This window comes from Camponotus vicinus, unplaced genomic scaffold (assembly GCF_025532165.1).
Source record: "Camponotus vicinus isolate PSW18456_S1 unplaced genomic scaffold, iyCamVici1.0 SCAF_5, whole genome shotgun sequence".
NCBI lineage: Eukaryota > Metazoa > Arthropoda > Insecta > Hymenoptera > Formicidae > Camponotus > Camponotus vicinus.
The window spans coordinates 18,541,790-18,562,972 of record NW_028141977.1 but is presented as its reverse complement, the minus strand read 5'-3'; the positions used below and the strand labels follow the sequence as shown (position 1 = coordinate 18,562,972).

At 34.9% G+C, this 21,183-nt stretch overlaps 1 protein-coding gene across 6 annotated transcripts in view; it reads right to left on the bottom strand.

Annotated features, from left to right (window-relative positions):
• The window catches only part of Syx1a (syntaxin 1A), a 79,622-nt gene that overhangs the window by 52,537 nt on the left and 5,902 nt on the right, over positions 1–21,183 (bottom strand). For all 6 annotated transcript variants that reach the window (XM_083100735.1, XM_083100733.1, XM_083100732.1 and 3 more), the window contains exons 2-3: positions 18,742–18,828; positions 9,967–10,066 (exon numbers count right to left, since the gene is read on the bottom strand). In XM_083100735.1, coding sequence (XP_082956861.1) covers positions 9,967–10,066; positions 18,742–18,828 — 187 coding nt within the window. The remainder of the gene's footprint in view (positions 1–9,966; positions 10,067–18,741; positions 18,829–21,183) is intronic.

The following is a 21,183-nucleotide window of genomic DNA, read 5'->3' as shown; positions in this document are numbered from 1 at the left end:
GTGCCTGCGACGACATTACGACAATCCAGCGAGTCTCCCCGTCTGTGTGTGATTATATTTCCTTCCACATCTACCCGAAATTGCAGCCGCGCGTGAGATTGAGGAAGTTATGTTTTCTCAAAATCACGGCGTTTGCAATTTAATTAGGAATTTGCGCCGGCTAATACATCTCGTTTCTACAAAATTGTATCAATGATTTTATTATTTATTTGATAGCATAATATAGTTTTATTGAAGTAGCTTTAGTAGCTGCCACCAAAAAAAAATCAATATTCGGCAGATAATAATAATTTCACATAAGCGATATATCGATTTAGAGAGAGAATTTCTTGTTATTTCACGCTTGTCACAAATTATATTTCATAAAACAGAGAATAGAAATTTAGAATAAAAATAATCCTAAATTGAATACGAGGGAAAAGTCGATAATTTGAGACGCGCATCGACACAAGATGGATCTTATGAAATTACGAACCTATCCAACATCTTCGATGCTCTCAACTTTACTTTAATCATATAAGTGAGAACGTAAATTGATGAACCGCGATGAAAATTAGAGCGCACGCGCGTCAGAGCGCGTTATTAAACGTGGCACTCGATATTTTTCGACGCGACTCGAGAGAAAAACGCGCTATTTTTAACTTCCTCGTCCTCCCACGCTCTTTCATTGCGTAGGGCCACGAACAGGCACATCGATAACGGGCATTTAAATTATTATACGCTCGACAATGACGCGAGCAGAGCCGGCAGCCCTCGCATACATGCCATGCGACATTGTGCCTAACTTGCAGCTCCAACGAGGAGGACGACCTAATTGTGCGCGAAGGTAAACTTCGCTCACGTCGCACGCAAATTAGCTCAAGCTGCCAGTCGCTCGTTACAACCTTGGCTGAATTCCGCGGAACGAACGCGGAACAACGGTTATTGTTGCGTTGTTGCAAATGCTACTGCGTCTGCAGGTGTACACATTCGTGCGGGAGACATTCTCATTTGCATACCACGGCTACATCTCTCGGTGGAAACCGCGTCGCGCGGCTAAATTACATAAATTTAGTCAACAAAAAAAAAATCCAGTAATCGCATTTATGAAACTGTGTTGTATTATAACGGTGGAGAATGGAAAAGGGGGGAAGAAAATGAAAAAGAAAGGTACGCGCGAGATATTGTTTTGCTCATGGCGTTAATTAATGACGCTTAATTAAACTGGAGTCCTCCGTGATTTTTCTTTTGCAGCGACGATTTTTAACGGAAGAGGCATCCCTCTGCTTTCGATCTCTCTTTTATCATTTTCTTTGGTATCTCGTGTTATCTATTGAAAGTATCTCGATTCCTTTTCTTCGTTTTTGTGAGACCGACTCAAATAAGGCCACTACGTCTTGCGGGTAATTCGATGTCGTTTCTGTCAACGATCGAGGGATGATCAGTTCCGGTCGGTGTAGCAGATGTCAATGGCAAAAGCCAATTTCTTGTCGGGAATAGTGATAAAAAAAGAAGTCGATCAATCAGCTCTTCGTAATCATCTCGAAACGCTAATCAGACATCACGAACGGAAATCGATTCGTCGACACTGTATATCAGAAGTATATAAGAAGTACAGAAAGCGAAAGAGAGAAAGAGAGAACATCTCGCTTTGTAGAAATAATTAAAATATATATATATATATATATATATATATATATATATATATATATTTCGCGACATGGGATATATTTTACCGATTTATGGCCACTTATTATTATGGAATCAGCGAAATGCTTTTGCCGAAGAACGCGCTTTTGCTTTATGGCGAGCACTTCGATTTCGAACGTATCGATTTGCTCGTTACCGTGACAGCCGCTGACAAATCTGTCTCGCGGTTTTATCCTGCCATTTTTACCGGATGGATTTTTAAACAGCCGTGAAGTCGATCGAAAAATATTATCCGTTATATATTGTATCTGTCAAATTTTGTATGCTGTCTCGGACATGGTAGCTTATATAACGTGCTATATAAAATTCTTTTTTTCGGTAGATCTATTTTTTTGACCAATCTCTCTTAATAAAAATATAAATATAAAAAATATATATATATAGTTTTATAAAAAAAATTATTAACAATTGTACATGCGTGGATGGATCTACATATATCCTTATATTATTAAATTATAAAATAATACGAATATACCACAGAAATTCATTTGATGTAATTTTAAGTAAACTTTGTAAATTAACAGAATTTTTATTTACATATAAATTTGTAATCTCGAAAGTTAATCGAAAGTTAAGAGACACGTGTTACATGAAAATTTCGCTAGAGGAAAAATCATCAAATTTGTCGAAGAAATTTTAATTCGAGATAAGTAATTTTGTCATCTCGACTACTTTAACATCCCAATATATCCCCACGATACAACAATGAACATTATTTACTTAAGATTAAAGGACGATGAAGGGGAAGCGGTTCTAGAGGCAATGTCGTAACTCTCTCTTTCCTAAAGGGGTTAAAGATTAATTACGTTGGCGGCACCTTACTCTTCGGAGCGACGTTGCGACGTTTTGTCGGTGTATAAAAGCCTAACTACAGGACCTCTCAAAGGTTTTCGATCCAAGAGGGAATTCCAGGAGGGAATTTCCGTTCGTCTCGACGACACATTCGCCGGAAAATGAAATTCTCCCGTCGCGCAAAATGGCAATGCGTCGACGCGACGCATTTGTGCGCGGCATATGGAGCTCCGATGTAAAAGTCTGATAAAAAATTACAATGTCGCTCCGTGTCACGCGTTAAAACGATTCTTTTGTCAGCGCGCCTCGTGCTTCAACCCCACAGCAAACTTCGTTTCCTTCATACGTGAGAGAAGCTTGAGCACCGTCGCCGGGAAATATAATAATAAGCTGCCTTCAGATATGCCTGCACGTATGCCTGTGAATAGCTGTTCCCTGTAAGACGGACAAAAAATACCTGTCGCATCTAGTGAGAATGTAATCTGCGCGACGAAAAAAATGTCGTGCGATCAATTACCCTTTTTTTCCCCGATTGCACGTATCGACACTTTTTCATCTAAAAATTGAAGAAATTACTCTTCAGAAGCACTACTCTAACGCTATGTAACGCAGTTATTTTTTAGTTCTCTATTTATTTCCTTTCCGAACGCTCTTAAATTCGCGTACATGTAGTGTAAAAAAAGGTGGAAAAATAAAATATAAATTTTTCCCGGCCTTCTAATTGATTGCGACGCGATATAACTCACTGTGAATTCCAATTCGGCTTTTTCGATATGCGCGCCTTTCTCACTTCGATTGTAACACGTCGCGTTGGTAAAACGTAAACGAAAAATTTACATTCCCGAATAAAAATGCAGACACGACGAACATTTGCCGCGATGTCGTGAAAATAAAAAAACCGGATGTAATGTATATTGCAGCTTCTCACAGCAGTATTTCACACGTGCCCTGCATACGTTCAAAACTTTCTGGAAATTTATTCGCGCGTCGAAAAATTGATACAATACTCATACTACCGAAATTCTCGTCATACGTCTCGAGATAATTTTCGAAAAAAGGAAATCCTTTCCCCTCTATATTTATTATTCAATAATTCTGTATAATTGTATGTAAATATAAAAAAAAAAAACTTTTATTTTTTAAATTATATCATAACCGAAATTTTATATCGAATGTTGAAAATCGATTTAATGGACTCTATAAATTAAAATAGTAAATATTAAATATGTAAATTGTATATTCCAATTCTTATTATATCGCAGATTGAGAAATATGCGGAAGAAATTTTTCCATCGTATCAAAGCGAATTATTTTGCAATTTTTTAGTTTAGGAGAGAAATTCCCATCAAATGGATTTAATGTTTTTCACAAGTGGCAAATCCCCCGTGAATTCCTTCACGCACGTAACATGTTGGAATAGCGTGCAATTCTCTCGTACACAAGATTAAACCGAGTCCTCCAGGAGGTCGTGCCAGAACCAACCCGGTGGCGTCGAGCATGAATTATCCGTCTGAGCTTGGCACGGCAATTTGTCGCATACGATATAACTGTCGCGCCTGAATCTGCCATGTTGACAGACAGCGAGGTATAATGGTGTCATATCAGCACAAATGCTCGCCGCAAGATGATAGCCGTTCCGTTCCAAATGCTCCAAACGTATCGATGTTAAAGTTTATTTCTAGCCAAATACATGTATCGACGTTCAGTTTTTACATTAATGTTCATGTTGGTTCATGTCGATGTTTGTGAAATTTGCCTCGTTTCATATTCTAGGAATATTTTTGAATATAATAATACGCATTTAATGCACGTATGTTATATCAAAAGTTAAAATTCTCTTTGACATATTATCGTATCAATTTTGTGATACATTATATATGTCCTTTTTTCATATATAAATCACAGGGAGAACTGCTGTTGCAATATATTCGCTGGAGATGCTTGCAATATTTATTTAATAATTAATATGCATCTATAATTATAGAGTATGTAATCATAACGATATTCCGACAAACATTTTTAATATGACATTCTAATCAAATGTTAACGGATCTTGTTTCGTTCTCTATGGCAGGTGAATTTTTCAATAAAGTAAATGGGAAAATTCTGCAAAAGGCTTGTAAAGGGATGTACAACAGTCACTAAGCCCTGCTATCCATCAACGTCAACCTGTTGCAGGTTACGTTAACCCTAGCCGACTAAACCTATTTTACTCGGAAGAAAGTCCGTGGCTGATCGGTTCGGTGCAATGTCAAACAGAAGATGAGGATTAAACAAGTGCATCTGGCGATAAGAACACGGAGATTTCGCTTGTTCTGTTTAGAAGGGGGAAAAACTCAAAGAAGAAATAAATCTTTCTCTTTCAAAATTATACATTATACTCAATGACACTACTCGGGATACGCGTTCACACATTTCTGTCTAGGTTTGTCGATGTAATTGACAGATATTTGCGATCTCAACGAGTCCTCGACGTACTCGCACGGAAAATATGTCATATGAACCGGACGAGGATACGTCACAATCGGTCCTCGTGTCAAGAACCGTTCCGTCTAAATGAATCTCCACGCAAAGGTCCGTTCTTTTTCGCGCGATTGCCGGCTTAGAAACGCTCTCGTCCGTTGCTGATACACAGCAGCTGGCAGTTACGAGATTGGATCGATGAGCGGCATCGAGTAACTCGAGTGCCTCTCCATCGCGCTGACTTTTCAGGCTATTTTTAGCGCAGGACTATTCTCGTAATATACTATTTAGCGGCATCGGCAGGTGATACGCGTACATCTACCGGTGCCGTAACATTAGCATACGCGGAGTATCGTTCCGACATTTTTACCTCTGTTAAGCCAGCAGAACCAAATCAGCAAAATCAAACCAAACCTATTAAATTATTTAGTACCTATTTTGTACTAATTTGTACCACTAATAATAATTTTGTACCTTGTGCAATTTTGAAAAAAATTGTGACACTGCCACCTTAATATTAAGCCAGCAGGACCACAATAAAAAAAAAAGAAAAAAAGAAAATCAAGTACAGAAATATAACAGACTGAATTTGTACTAATTTGTACTACTAATAAGAATGTTATAATTTTACTGAAAAGATATCTGAATTTGAAACATATATGAAATTTAAAAAATTGTATGATATGTTGTGTGTGTATTCTGCCGATAGGATAGAGTATCATATTTCTGAGACTGATGAGGGTCGGGGGTAGTTTTTGAATAATCGGCGAAGGGGTACAAAATTTAAAACTTTATATTTTGATAATACAAATTATGCCCCGTCGAATGTACAAGTAGCGATTGATTCTGATAATGGGAACGCTATTTGCATAAAATCGTGCGACTTCTCTCTCTCGCCGGGAAATTGAACGCAGTCGGGACGATGACTCTTTACGATTGCAGGTCGTGAGAAAGAGTTGCTTGATTTTGCGCCGGAAACGCGGCTGTGAGACGATGATTGCTCGGGAACGAGGAATCTCTTCATATCGCAAGGTATATTTTGTGAATTTTTTATCTTCACGATGTAACGTAATTGTTTCGAGCGACGATTTATATCAAAATTCGCGCTTTCTGTACGTTATTTCAATCATTTCTTGCTTTTTTTCGAAAGCGACAATAATTACCAGCATCCAGTGTTTTTCGCACTCAAATGATCCATGAATAATAAAACCGTTCAAATATCGCTTTTATCTGACTCGAGAGAAATATGTAATGTAGAAATATGTGCTGGAAATTTTTGCAAACATCGATAATTGCACGTTATATGTAATATGACTGTCACAAGAAGAAAAATCATCAATATTGCAAACGAGGCGAAATTTGCACGGTAAAATTTTTACTGAAAATAAACAGATCTCTCTCTCTCTCTCCGTCTTTCTCTCTCGAAAGATCTCCCGAGGTTAATCAACGTGGATGACGAAATTACGAGAGAGGCGCAAGGCGCAGGCTACTAATTAAAATCAGCGTTTGTCGGACGCGCACAATGCGCGACATTAACGAATATCATCATTAGCATTGCGGAAATACGGACGGCGGCGATTCGAACGCGCGAATAATTTCGTGCAAATTATAGGGGAGTTCCGGTGGGAACGATGACGTGGGAACGATCGATTATCGAAGCAACCGCCGTAACAAATGTGTAACACCGATCCCGCGAGGTCGTTATTATCGTCCGTAATCCGTGCTCTATCTCTATCTCTCTCTCTCTCTCTCTCTCTCTCTCTCTCTCTCTCTCTCTCTCTCTCTCTCTCTCTCTCCCCCCCCCTTTCACGCCTCTAACGAGGCATTCGGCACAGCGACACAGTTTTTAAAACCGTTTAACTCGTTTCCATCGAATCGCCGCGAACGGTGACAATATCGACGTGCACGAGGCTCGATTATCTTCATCTCGTTCACGTACGCGGCTATGAACTGTTTTCGCGTATTTCTCGACGAGCGCTTCTCGCTTTCAGAATTAAATCTCTTCAACGGCGTTGAATGAAGTAATTAAAAATTGTGCAATGTTTAGAAAAAAATTTCTTACGTATCATATCTTTGTGCTAATAATAAAAATATATCCTCCTGTTATTACGACGTACTTTTACGTTTTCGACTCGTGCTTCAATTTTTATTTATAATCTTGTATATTTTTCTATTTATATTTGTGTCAAGTTTAAAAAGAGATGCGTGCAATAAATATCTTTTTACTTTGGAGCACGCGGTGTAAATAAAGATTGAAAAAAATTAAAATAAAAATTACATAAAAATAAAAACTAAAGTTATCCTGCGGCGATTTTCAATTTCCACAAGATCTCCCATCGTCTCGCGAGATAATCCCATACGTTTGCGCTATGAAAAAAAGTCTTCGCAGCGATCAGCGCGAAAGCCACTGCTATAAATAAATTGACACATTTCTGTGCGTAGCTATGCATCGAGAGTAGAGAGCTATGAGTTGCATTTCGCAGCTTATCCGACGTACGCGCGTCCTGTCACACGCGTCCTCATTTTCCCAGCTGCTGTTTCGTTTAAGCCCCAACTAAGTCGCGTTGCGAAAAGCCGCAATAAACGTAAGTGTCCGGAGGCACGTGCATATTTATATACGTGTACTTACACACGGACGGAGAGAGAAACTTCTTTGACGTATCTAGGGCTTAGCTGCCTCACCGTCGAAACTTTTCAGGCAAAAGAGCGAAGTTGAAAAGAGATAGATAGCTATAGAAGTACGCGCGTCCTACTATTACGACAATAAACCGATACGACATATAGATGTATTACATTGACGGAATAAGATTACGCGCAATAATAATAATGGAAGCCAGGTTGAATCACCGCGAAATTTTAGCGCGCAAAGTCGTGGTATTAATAGTAATTAATGGCCATTGCTCTCGAACGGGATATTAATCCTCCTCGATTGCGGTAGGTTAATCTATTTGCTTGAAATTATGAACAAACTAGATAGATACTGCATTTCTGTCATTTGTCCGAGTTTCTGTACAAATCGATACGCAAAATAATTCTCCTTTTCTTCTTGTATTAATTTTTTTGTAAGTTAATATCAAAACTTTGCAATGTGTTATATATGTATATGATAAAATAAATTATTATATCTATCAATATTTAAATCGTAAAAAAATGATAGCTCTAATCGATCATTAAAATATTAGTTCTAATATTAGATTTTATAACAATGTATATATTATTTCTCTATCAATGTGAAAGCTACTATAAATATTTTAAATAATTTAAATATCTGGAATTCGATTGCAAAATTAACACGCAAAATTTTACAGTAATATCTCCACGAATTAATCAATAATACATAAATCGAAATGGTTGCAAGGTTAAGTTCTTTTAAATTTACAATTTATAAAGATTTATTTATTTATTTTTCCGAAAGTACCCCGGAGTCTAATTACGGACGTAATCCGTAATCTTTCCTAAGAAGACGTCCCGGAAAGCGAAGTTCGCGGAAGTACTATTAACGATTAATCCGCGGTAGATCCATTGGCATTCGATTCATATCAACAAAGGGTTTGATGCCGCAGCGCGCGAGGGGATAAAGGTGTAAGGAATGACAATCCAACCCCAGCTGGCAGCTACAATGGCAACCAGGGCAAGGACGATTACCGCCAGTGTATATCCCTCTCGCTCTCTCTCTTTTTCTCCGCAGTACCTCTCGTATTTGCCACCCACTCTTACCCTCTCGCGAGCACCCTGGTCTCTCTCGTGCTACGACCACTCCTCCTTTTACCCTCTCCTCTCTACCAGCCACTTTTCAAACTTAACCGATCCCCTGGCATTGCATTTCTCGCTATTGAATTCGACGGCGTCGCGCTCATCGGAATATCGGGACTCGATTATCATCGCGTGAATCTGCCGATATATCGGATTCTCCGAATCATTTGCAACGAGTAATTATACGCGGTGGGTAATTATAAACGGGTAATTATATCCCTCGATGAAATTATTTCGCCAGTCTTTTCAATGGCTGCTAATTTTTCATCCTTCTCATCGGATCAATCCTTACCACTCACGCAAAAATTTATATATATATTTATGGAAATTATTATTTAATTCATTTCTCGGATTGCAGTTGAATTACTAATCGTGTTAATTATATCAGTTAAAGTTGTTTTTAGCTAGATATTAGAAATTTACAAATCCTGCGATATATCTGAAATTCAATAAATCTCAAATTTTTCCAGTGTTCGAAATGCAACGATATATTTGGAGCTCGTACGATTCCGTAGCATGTCACTGTGCTCCAATAATAAAATGTCACTCTCTGGAATATCGGATTTCGGCGCAATATGTGCACGATAAATGGTTTTTGGCAAGTAACGCGTGCATTTGCGGCCGAATGAAATATTCAAGGGACCGACGTCCGGATGAGCGGGATGTAAGTATTCCGGTGAGGAACGAGGGCAACCAACCGACTTGAAAGCGCGCCGGTGTCGAGTAAATCGACCCCGGGAAAGACGGATAAGTTCCTGAATTATGTACAGTGAGCAAATTTGAATTTGACTCCTAGCGAGCCTTCGACGGAAGAGAAGTTTCGCGAAGGATCAACGATTAACCTGGAAACGAAGTGTTGGTTCATCTCGGAGGATCGACCCAAACATTTTCCTCGCTTCTGATCGATATCCCCGAGAGAGAGCGAATACTGAGATTCATCGGCAAAATAATTGTCAAATATAAATGAGGGCGATTGATCGTGATATAATAGTGAGATAATCGAAATAATCAAGTAAACAGAGGCGTCATTATTAATGTATACGACGCGCTAATATTTAAACAAGCCGCTTGTCGTTTGATTTAATCCTCCAATCGATCGTTGAATACGACGACAAATTTCCGTAAATGAGACCATTTTCACGCTAAACGCTTTTTGTCTTCGGGATATAACCCAAAGACCCGAATGGAGCTCGTTGGTAGTTTCGCGAGAGAGTAGTATGCACGTACTTGCGCTAGAATAAGTAATACCAGATGATAAATTAAACTCACTTTCGTCGGTCTGCGGCGCGGAGAGAATGGCGCTGTGCTTTTTCTTCACATCTTCCACATTCGTCTGGATCCTATCTATCATTTCGCGAATCTCCTCCACCTGCGGAAAAACATAGACGTTAGAATCAGCAGTTGGCTTTAGTTAAATTTATTCATGTTTCGAAAGTCCGATATTACCGCGAAAATCTCACAAGCCATTTATTTTAGAAGAGTTAATTTGAAACAGTGATTTGAATTTAAAATTTATTTTATTTTGACATTTGTATCTTTCAAAAATAGTTACGCTACTTTCTAAAAATAGTCAAATGAGAAATAAGATTTATTTTTAATATAAGAATGTGTTGCAATTTTTTTTAAATTTAATATTGGAATTTATTGGATCCTAATATATCCTTGTCATTGTAGCATCTAATATATCTTTGTCACATAGCATGTAATAAAGAAATAAAAAAATATTAGAAAATTATCACCATCGAGCGAAGTCATCGAAATATTCAATATTTCATTAAATTGACAGTATCAAAATGAGTTTTATTTTACAGAAAAAAATATCTCGTTAAAAGAATATTCAGAGAAAAAAACGCTCGATTGCATTGCTGATGAAAGTAGTCAATTTAAGTAGTCGAGGTCGGCATACATATTACCGGACACACTACTTTACTTAAGTAGTACAGCCGTAATTGCGATCAGAGCGAACAGCGCTCGCCGTAAGTGATACAAACCGCGCTTGGTCAGACGATCGTATATATTTGTTCCTTTGCAAATCCACGTGTTTTAAATTTGAATAAAAGGAAGAGAGATATTTAAATTTAAATAAAGATTTATATAATAATTTTTGAATATTATTAAACAATTTTGATTTTAATAATAAACGTGATATTTTTTAATCGGAATAATAAATCAAAATAAAATACTGGCATATCAAGTTTCATAATTATTTCATATCGTGCATAATTATTTCAATATCTCTCGATTAAATATATTTTTGTTTACTTAAAAATATGCTGCAATAAAATACAATTTTAAAATATGAGGCTAACAAATCATGTATGCATTAATTTCTTGATATAATTAATTTATTTATGTAACTTTGTCTATTTTATTTAATGATTTATCGGATTTAATGCGCGCGTGTACGTTGCATAAATAAAACAACGTAAGGAAGTTCGTCTCGACAAAGTTTACGAGCTATTTCCTGACTGCGAAAAGCTTTTCAGAGGTATTTTTAGCGAGACGCCACAGTGTCGTGATAAATTCCAAAAGCTCTCGTTCGCGTATACATCTCAGACGCGGTCTAATTAGAGGGAAAGAGAATGGCAAATAATATCTGTAGCGAACGTAGAACGATGGAGCCAGACCAGGGCTGTGCATGATGGTGCATGTATGTACACCGCGTCGTAAATCCCGGACAAAATCCCATCCCATCGATTCGCAAGCTGAAAAAGGATGCTTATTCTTTTCTGTCTCATTCGCTCCCTCGCATCGACCTTTCCGACTTGATGTGATTCCGTCTGACTCATCGGGATCCTCCGTCGTTTCATCGCAAGAAACGACGTCGGATGCTAGCCATGACGACAGCGACGGCAATCTGGAATTTCGTCGGCGAAATTCGCTGAGGGGGAATCGAGAGAGATAACCGACCATCTCGAAGAACGACTCGGTCCGTAAACGTTAACTGCCCCAACTCCATCTCACTTTAATCCCCTTAACAGCAAAAGCACACGATGACGAGAGATAGTTCAGGAAATGACATAATTCTAACGGTTAATTCAATTCTAAGGACTTGGCAAGGTTTTTCGAGTTATGGAACCGTGGACGCGGTTTAGGATGTATCAGTTAAACGCCATATTTCTTCGTAGCTGTTGTAAAATAAAATGACATCGGCGATGAACAAATGAGGCTAAATATCCGATAAAGGTATTTCTTTCGCAAACAGATTTTCAATTTAACAAAGAGCGATGTTCTGGAGCAGTTTTCGCGTCGCTTTACGTCAAAGGATAACGCGTTAGACGATCGATGACGAAAGGATCGTTAAGAGCTCTTGTACTATGTAACTACACAAAATACACATACACACACACACACACATACACACACACACACACACACACACACACACACACACTCTCTCTCTCTCTCTCTCTCGTTGACAAAGCGTACGTTGTTTCACGCGTACAGAAACGAGTCTCATTAGCACCATCCTGTGCCTCATTCGCGGCGACGCATCCTTGCTAAGCTCCCCGTCCCGCTCCGCTATTGTACCCGCTCTCGCCCATTCGATAATCCCTTCCGTTACTTCCCCTCTTAACTGAGACTGCATAGTGCATAGACTGCAACGTGTTTACATACGAGGTACACGAACGCGCGCCTTACGAGGACAGCGGCCTAATGGTTTCTACGGCGACATATCTTGGCATCATCCCCAAAATACGAGCGATGCACGTATCGATTTCGCGTTAACCTCAAGCCCCGACGTCTTTTTTTCGCCCCCAAGTATTTCTCCGATATTGCTCTTTTGTTTTCAAAAGAATTTCGAAACGAAAAAAAATTAATATACACTTTTACGAAATGTAATATTATATTTATTAGTATATTATGTATATTATTCTATCTTTATATTACCAATAAACTATTATATTACGGATAATATCAATGCGTTATTATTATTATTATTATTATTATTATTATTATTATTATTATTATTATTATTACAATACAATTATAATATAGGGGAATATTATTTATTATTATTATAAATAAAATTGTTAAATTCAAGTAACGTTTTATGGAATCATATCAATGTATTGATAATCATCTACGAATTATAATTATTGTATACATGTTTAATAGAGAGAAATTGTTATTTCACATAATAATTCCATCGTATAATCTACATTTAAAGTTTTTACAAATGCAAATAAAACAGGCTTTAAAAATATAAAATTATTCATTACAAAAATTAAAATTTTAAAAGACAAACATTATAACAAAAACATCGGCTAATTAACGCAAACGTGTGATGTCGACATGCAAAATGAATAAAAAAATTATTCAACATTTAAAACACGTAATTTTATGTTTTCAGATTAGAATTCACGGGCCGTATACCGCCTTACGCTCCTAAATTACAGTGAAAAAGGTAATTATCCTCCTCCGGGCTCTGTCTAGAGAAGATTCCGGAAGTTCGTTTCGCGACCCGTCCCTATGCGTAATTTCGCCTCGAATCTTGAAACACGCTTGTAAAGTTCGCGAAAACGGAAGAGGATATTAACGCTCGCAAAGATGACGAGAATAAGCTTGCGCGCGATTACACGCGCCAAGGAATTTTGTATCGACAGAATTCCAACTTCGTGTTTCGCTCCTTTTATCCGCATGAGTCGGTACCACAAGGGTCTTAAGCCGATTTCGCTAATGTAGCTAACAATATAGCGAAAATTCGGATTTAGTCGCGCATACAAGTAATTACGGAGGCACACACGTGACATTTTACTTTTCAAAGAGACTTTTAATGTCAGTTCAATGATTATATATATTGATTTTTTTAGCACGCTTGATGTATCTTAATCATCAAGTTATCATAACATTCCCGGTACAAATGTTGACACATGAAATTGTAATATTTTTTATTAAAAATTGTATTAAAAATATTTCATTAAAATACGTTATATTGCTGGCATTTTATACATATTTTTTATAACTCTGTATTTGAAACGATAAAATTTATTAGTTATAAAAAGAGATCTTTTTGCACATGTGCATATACTTTTTTCGAGGAAAAAATACGACTTATTAGTCAAGTTATATATTAAAGATAAATATTTTTAATATTATATATAACATGTTACTTAAATACAAAATATTGATCCAAAATTTTGTAAAGAAATTAAATCTAAAAGATATATGTGTATAAAGAGGAAAAATAATATTACATGTCATAACACATCTAGAGAGAGTATTAACAAATATTACTTTCATCTTCATGCTCTTATTTTTGTGAAACGTTTTAAACTTCATCGAGATAATACATTATGAAAGTCTCATGATAGCCTGAAGCATGCAAAATTGCATTTTGAAATCCACTTTTTGTCCCGGAATGAAAAACAAACATTGCAGAAAAAATAATGGTACGAAAATAGTAATAACAATAAGAAAGGTGCACGCAATTTCCATGTTATAACAGGAAAATAATAGGGAACTCCCAGATGACAGGGTGCTCGTGGAAAAAACAGCGGGAAATAAAGATGCGTGATAAAACGAGCGAAATGACGACGGAACGCGGTAAAAATCAATCTAACTTGGTGCGCGCGAGCTTTTCGCGCGCTCTCTTTTACGATCATCCATTTACATGGGAACGCGCTCTTTTCTACACCAAGATTCTTTCCCGTTGGAAAATATCGTGACAGCAACAGAGAGGAATTTCTGCGATATTCGTATGTATTGTCACCAAATGGAAATTGCATCACCGATGCAATTTTACTGCCGCACGTTACGTTGCCTTATTAGATTTAGCGACATAAATATAAATATACTCTCTAAAAGTGAATCAGTGAAAATATCACTAATTTAAACAGTAAAATAAGATTTCACTGAGAATCAGTGAGTATTTTACTGATCTTCAGTGGAAACGCTTATTTTTTTGTTATTTTATCTTATATCTCACTGATTATGGTCAGTTAAAATAAAATTCACTGTAAAACCAGTAATCGATAGTTCGTTCGTTTATCGCTACGATCGCTATCTCTCTCGTATTTAATTTTAATCATAAGAATTATATAAAGTTTGCAAAGAGTGACATTTAAAATTAGAAGTATTACTTCGATTTAATTTCTGATACAATCTCAATAGAGAGGCTTCAGATATTAAATCGATCTTTATAAGTCGGACAAATAAATGTCTGGCGACTTAATGAAAATTATTCGTTCGTTATCTATTTAAAATAACAAGTTCAATATGCATGTAATATAAATAAAATAAAATTTTTAATATAATAAATATTTAGTAAATATAAATAAAATTTTTAATTTCATGTGAAACAGATAGAGAGATGAATTGTAGTTTAATATTACTGACAATAACGAAAGAAATATTACTAATATTGAAAAATATTACTGATTGAAACAGTCAAAATTATTAACTGTTTCTTTCAATAAAATATCACTGATTTACAGTGTTGTACTTATAACTGCTGTAATAAGTGACTATATACTGTTTTCCAGTGATAATACACTGATTCACTTTTAGAGAGTACGGTTGTCGTTATGTGCCGATGTGAATCATCAATTATTTAGTGCGTTTACACACTTTACACGACCAACACATGCTCGTTTTTACAGTTTTGTCCTTCAAAAAAAAAAAAAAGTAAATTAATCCATAAATTTTTCATTCCAAAGGATACAGGATTATAAAAATTTCTCTTAATATAAAAAAATTAATACGATAAATGTAATGAATAATATGTATATATGTAGTGAATAATATAATAAAATCTGCATAGAAACAAATATGCGCGATAATTTTTGACAATAAAAATGTAAGAAGAACAGATTCTCTATAAACTTACGTTTTATACAGCTTTGTAATTTATAAGTTAAATAAATGAACGATTTAGCTATGTATGTATGTTTCCGATAAATACATGAAGCAAAATAGCAAGTTAATACAGCGAGTTATAATAATACAATTGTGGCAATGTTTGCAAGTGTAATGACAGTATTTAATACAACAAATGTAGTTAAAATTAGCGTTTCGCAAAGCAATTCATTCTTGCAGTTTCATAACGGAACTGAATGGAATCTCTATTCACATGGAACTCTGTACTGCAAATGCCCCCGGGGCATCATCTCTACCAAGCTTTGTTATTTTATTAGTCTTTAATCATTTCATACTTTATTATTATATCATATTTAATAAAATTGGAAATATATTTGTTCTTCTAAAAGAAAATACAAGTATTTTGTCAGTAAGTATATATATTTTTTAAATTTTAAACTTAGAGTTAATTTTGAAAAGGTCATATATAAGACACAGAGAGAAATCACAAAATTATTCATTAGCAAAAAATACATTTTCTCTCCCTAATCATCTATATACAGGGTGTTTCTTAATAAGTGCGAAAAATTTTAGGAGATGATTCTTTGTCGAAAATCAAGGGGGTTTTTCATATAAACATATACTCCTACATCCCTCCCTGTGGAGTTACACTCCTCCAAAAATGGGGGTAAAAATTAGATTTTTATTTTTTTCTTAAATTTGAAACAAGTTAAAGAAATGAAATTAGGTGGATATTTTCCACTAGTAAAAAGGTTATTTATTAATATTTTGTTCAATCTCCCATATTGTTATAAGGGGATGAAACTAGCAACCCCCTATTCAATTTTTTATTAGAACTTTTTAATGTTTATATGAAAAACCCCCCTTAATTTTCGACAAAGAATCATCTGAAATTTTTCGCACTTATTAAGAAACAGCCTGTATATCACGAATAGTTAGAAATATCTGACTTAAGTTACGATTCTAGCGTATTCCCAAGTTCTGCTTACATAGCACGAAACATGAAAATGGTGGCGTGTAAGTGACATTTATCGACTAAAACCGTTAATGCCATTTTGGTTTTCGCTTCACGAATCTGCATTTGGATTGCCTGTATCCCGATAATCGCGTTAAAATATGACGTCCAAGGCATCCTTTCCGCCCGCCTGAGGGATTTCACGAGCGTTGTATTTTCCACCGTTGGAAAATTGAAACCTCCTCGTGGACGTCAAACGTGCACGACCACGAACACCGACAAAACAACGTGAGAAATACGCCTACTATTCGCGGTAATTATTATCCAGCTAAATTATACACGATAATTATAGTCGCGCGAAGTTATCTTGACGATCTAACGCTTCTCTAATCGACGTAATCGACGACAAACTGAACTGGTCTTTAACGTGAAAGTCCGGCTCGAAATAACTTTTAATTAATTACACCCCGTTGTTGCAAAATTACTTGACGATAAAGATTATTCGATATTGGAAAAACCGCGGATGAATCTATGGATGATATATAATGCATGAAAAATATAATGATGTAAATATAATAAATATAGATAGGTTTATGTGTACCAATAAAAATAAAATTTTAAGAGAGAAAATTGTTTGGAACATGAGAGATGCGCAAGCATTTGTAGAGATCAAGAGTGTATCTTCTATTATTACATTTTATAAAAGTTATCGTTTGCCTTGCATTTCCAAACATTTATCCGTAAAAGAGTCACATGAATAAAAATGAGACAAATACTGAAACGAAGGTATGTACTTCAAAAATACAAAGGTACTTCAAAAATATGAACTATGACAATCCCAAAATGTATTTATGATTTATATTTTTTTTATAATCTTGTAAATAACCTTCTCTTTAAGCTGGATTTTCTTTATTCTTGTTTCTATAGCATTTGTTATAATGTTGACACGATCAACAGACTGCACGTCTATAGCACGTAACCAGCAATAAAGAGAGAGATATACATTTATAAAAAATATATATTACTTCTTCTCTCGAATTCCATCTGATAAAGATGTAATTAGAGAAATTTAAAATGTAATATGGTTTGATAAAATAATCTACAAATGCTGCAAAGCATAAAATAATTTCTCTTATCATTCTCTACTTTCTTTTAGAATTTAAGAAATGAAATGATACTATCGTTATGCGATAGTACAGTTGTTCTGCATTCCAAATAACACCTCGTATCTACGACCACAAATCATAAGCTTGCGAGAGAAGTAATGTATCAGATAAAGAAACTTTTATGCATTCGAGAGAAAAAGTGGAAACCGACTTATTATCGTATGTATGATAAGATTCGTATACATAAAATCACATACGTTCGCTTCTCATTTTATTACCGATGGAAGTTAAATGAATGCAATTCCTTGTTTTTAAATCCGCGATATACATTTATTCTGTAAATGGCGGACATTCGCTAAATTAATACAATAATAATAATTTCAAAGCAACGCAAAAATTAATTAATTTTCCGAAAGACGATTACTCGGTAATCCTCGAATAATTCACGATTTGAATTATCCTCGAAAAATATTTAATATAACGCGTATACAAAATATACGGAACATACGGTGAAATGTGCGTCACTTCAGTACGAAAACGTGTGTTTGCGATTCCGCCCCGTAATTCCGTATAAGCTGATTAAGCGATGCGATTAACGCGCGACGCATACGCCCGATGTACCGATTCTCGTTAGAGATTTCGCTTCAATAAAGTGCGGATCACGAAGGCATCTTCGAACCGTAAAAACGCTCCGGGGAAAAAAGACGTGTCACGCGCGTTTGCTGCAGCTACAAGAAAGCTGTATCTTGCTGCCCGAGCAAGTGCACGCACACACACACACACACACATACACACACACATCCACAAGTAAAAACATTTTATCGTAAAATAAGGGAGAGCAGGCTCTCATGAGGCACGATCGATAGAATAAGAGAGTTCTGTGCAAAGATTCCAGCGCGGAATTTTTAGAGAATGCCGTATTTTCTCCGAGTTATTAAATTTTACAGATACATATAAGCACCGTTACGCTCTTATGTATTATCCCGCGATATTTACCTGTATCTATGTGAAAAGAAGCGAGAGAAGGAACCGTGCGCATTGTCCTCGGTACGAGCGATATACTCTTTTTCGCTGATACTGGTTTAACCTACTTTCGATTGTTGGGAAATCGTGCGCGGCGCCGGAAATGAAATTGCCGTAACAAGAAATTAATTCGTTACTCACCTCCGCGAAAAATTCCGTCATGAAATCATCCGGCGCCCCGACGTTGACGGACACATCGTCCGCCACATCGTCGTCATCCGACTGGGCCTGCAAAAAGAAATACAATCATTAGAAACAGGATAATACGCTACAATATTTAAGGATGTTTTTTAATTTTTTATAACTAATGTAAATACAATAAAAAAAATAATAGATTAATATGAATGATGGATAGAGAGAAGAATTTATATTTATTTAATTCAATTAGAATATCAATTTTATTTTCTACATTATAAGGTGTTTCTAACCATATGTGTAGCGCAACCAAAAAAAATAATCATTTTTCCATTTGCATTTTTTATTTCTCTCGAGAAAACAAAGTCTAATATAAAAAATTCTAATATTTCTCGATTTATTTTTTATTGAGGTATCGATTATATTATCAATTCACACAACGATATTTCCCTTGTATATTATTCATTTATTTAATCTATAAATGTATATTTAAAAAATATTGTTCTACGCTCGATAAGCGAAAATATCATATGGTAATCGTTTCCACAATACTTGGTTTCCCAGAATACTTGAAATGGAGTGACGATATAAAATTATTTTCGGATATTATGCACACGAAACTCATCGATTAAGACTAGGTCGGTCATGATTTATTCCAATGCGATAAACGTAAAAGCATATATACATGCATGACTAACGAGTTTCATCAGTCATTGCGTGCGCGGACATGTACGTACGCAATCTCCCATCCTGATAAGACTGACTTCCTCTCGCGTAACGTGGCACAACCGCTTCCATTCGTACAATAATGATCTTGCCCTCGTTAGGATAATCTCACGTATTGTAATAAATATATTATCTCTGCGTAAATTATTTAAATTCGAATCAAAAAATTAGTGGCGGCTTTATTCTACAATTTCGTTTACATTTTTTATTGAAAGAAATGAGAAAATAAATCATATAATACTTTATATAAATTATATAAATTAAGATTGTAATATAATAGATTCAACTGGGAAAAATGCATAATTATATTTACAAAAACATTGTGCTAACATCTTATATTGTTAATTAAATTATATTTGTAATTAATGTGCATCAAGTGCTCGTAAAATTAATTTATTGCATTCTTGTCATCTTATCTTATCTTATCTCAACCGCCGAAGCATTGTAATGCACAAACTCGGGATATTAATTAGTATTAGGAAACATTGTTGTAAATGTTAATATAGATATTTAATATTGAATTTTGAAAAAATATTTTTAAGTATATTATAAATATTCTTAGCATAATATAAACATTTTTAAATATTATAATATTATATATTATAATATTTTAAACATTACGATTCTAGATAACCTAATATAATTTGACTTTTTAAATTTAGAATACCTTGTATGTGTTGTTTTCTGGACATACATTATCATATAAATATGCTATATATCTTATCGGACATACATTATCATATAAATATGCTATATATCTTATTCATCATTATTAAAATGAATTGACATTTCACAGCTTAAATATTAATAATATATAAATAAATTCTATGATAATGCTAAGTAATCGAGGATTATAATATATTTCGAGGAATAATTTTCAAATTTGGCATTTTTATCTGTCTGATAAAATAAATCATAATCAAATCGCTATCATAATCATAATCGGCTTAAATTCTAATCATGCTTCTGTTACTGATTATTAATAACCCCATTCACACAACTGAATAATTAATATTTATAATTCATTGTTAAGATCGTCGTATAAAGTCATCATTAAAATGTCATGATAAAAATTCGTTATTTAATCTAGATTTCGATTTTAGATCAACTTGTACATTTAGATAAACTTATTTATATAATTATTTTTCGGTTATTTTTTATTTAGCAAATTAAAATAATATATCTTTCTCTCACAAAAATGTGAATATTATAGTTTTTTCAAATTTTTATGTGACAGCCATACATATAAAATATTTATTAAAAATTTAAATATTTTTCGAAATTTCAGAACAAGTTTTCCAAATAAATGTTAGATTTGTCAATCAATTTAATTCATGTTGCATCACAGAAATTAACTTATAAATAAATAAGAGGAACAATGCAAAAGTATTTCACATACATTAATATTTGAAAATACAATCTTTCTTCGCAGCGAATGCAAAGTCAAGAAATGCTGGTTATAATGGGCTAATCGAGATTGCAGGAAAATTTCTTTCATCAAACGATAAACTACAGCGGGCGACAGCATTTTCTTTCATTATAAGTTTAATGTTGTTGTCATGAGAATAAAGATCTCGTGGAACGAAGTATCTACAGAATGTCATATATTACATTACATTGTTTCTACCTCTCGGAAGATTTGAAGTAAATATTAATCAAAGTTGGGGAATATTATACAATATTATCAATGTTTCAATTATTGAACAGAATACTAGTTCACGT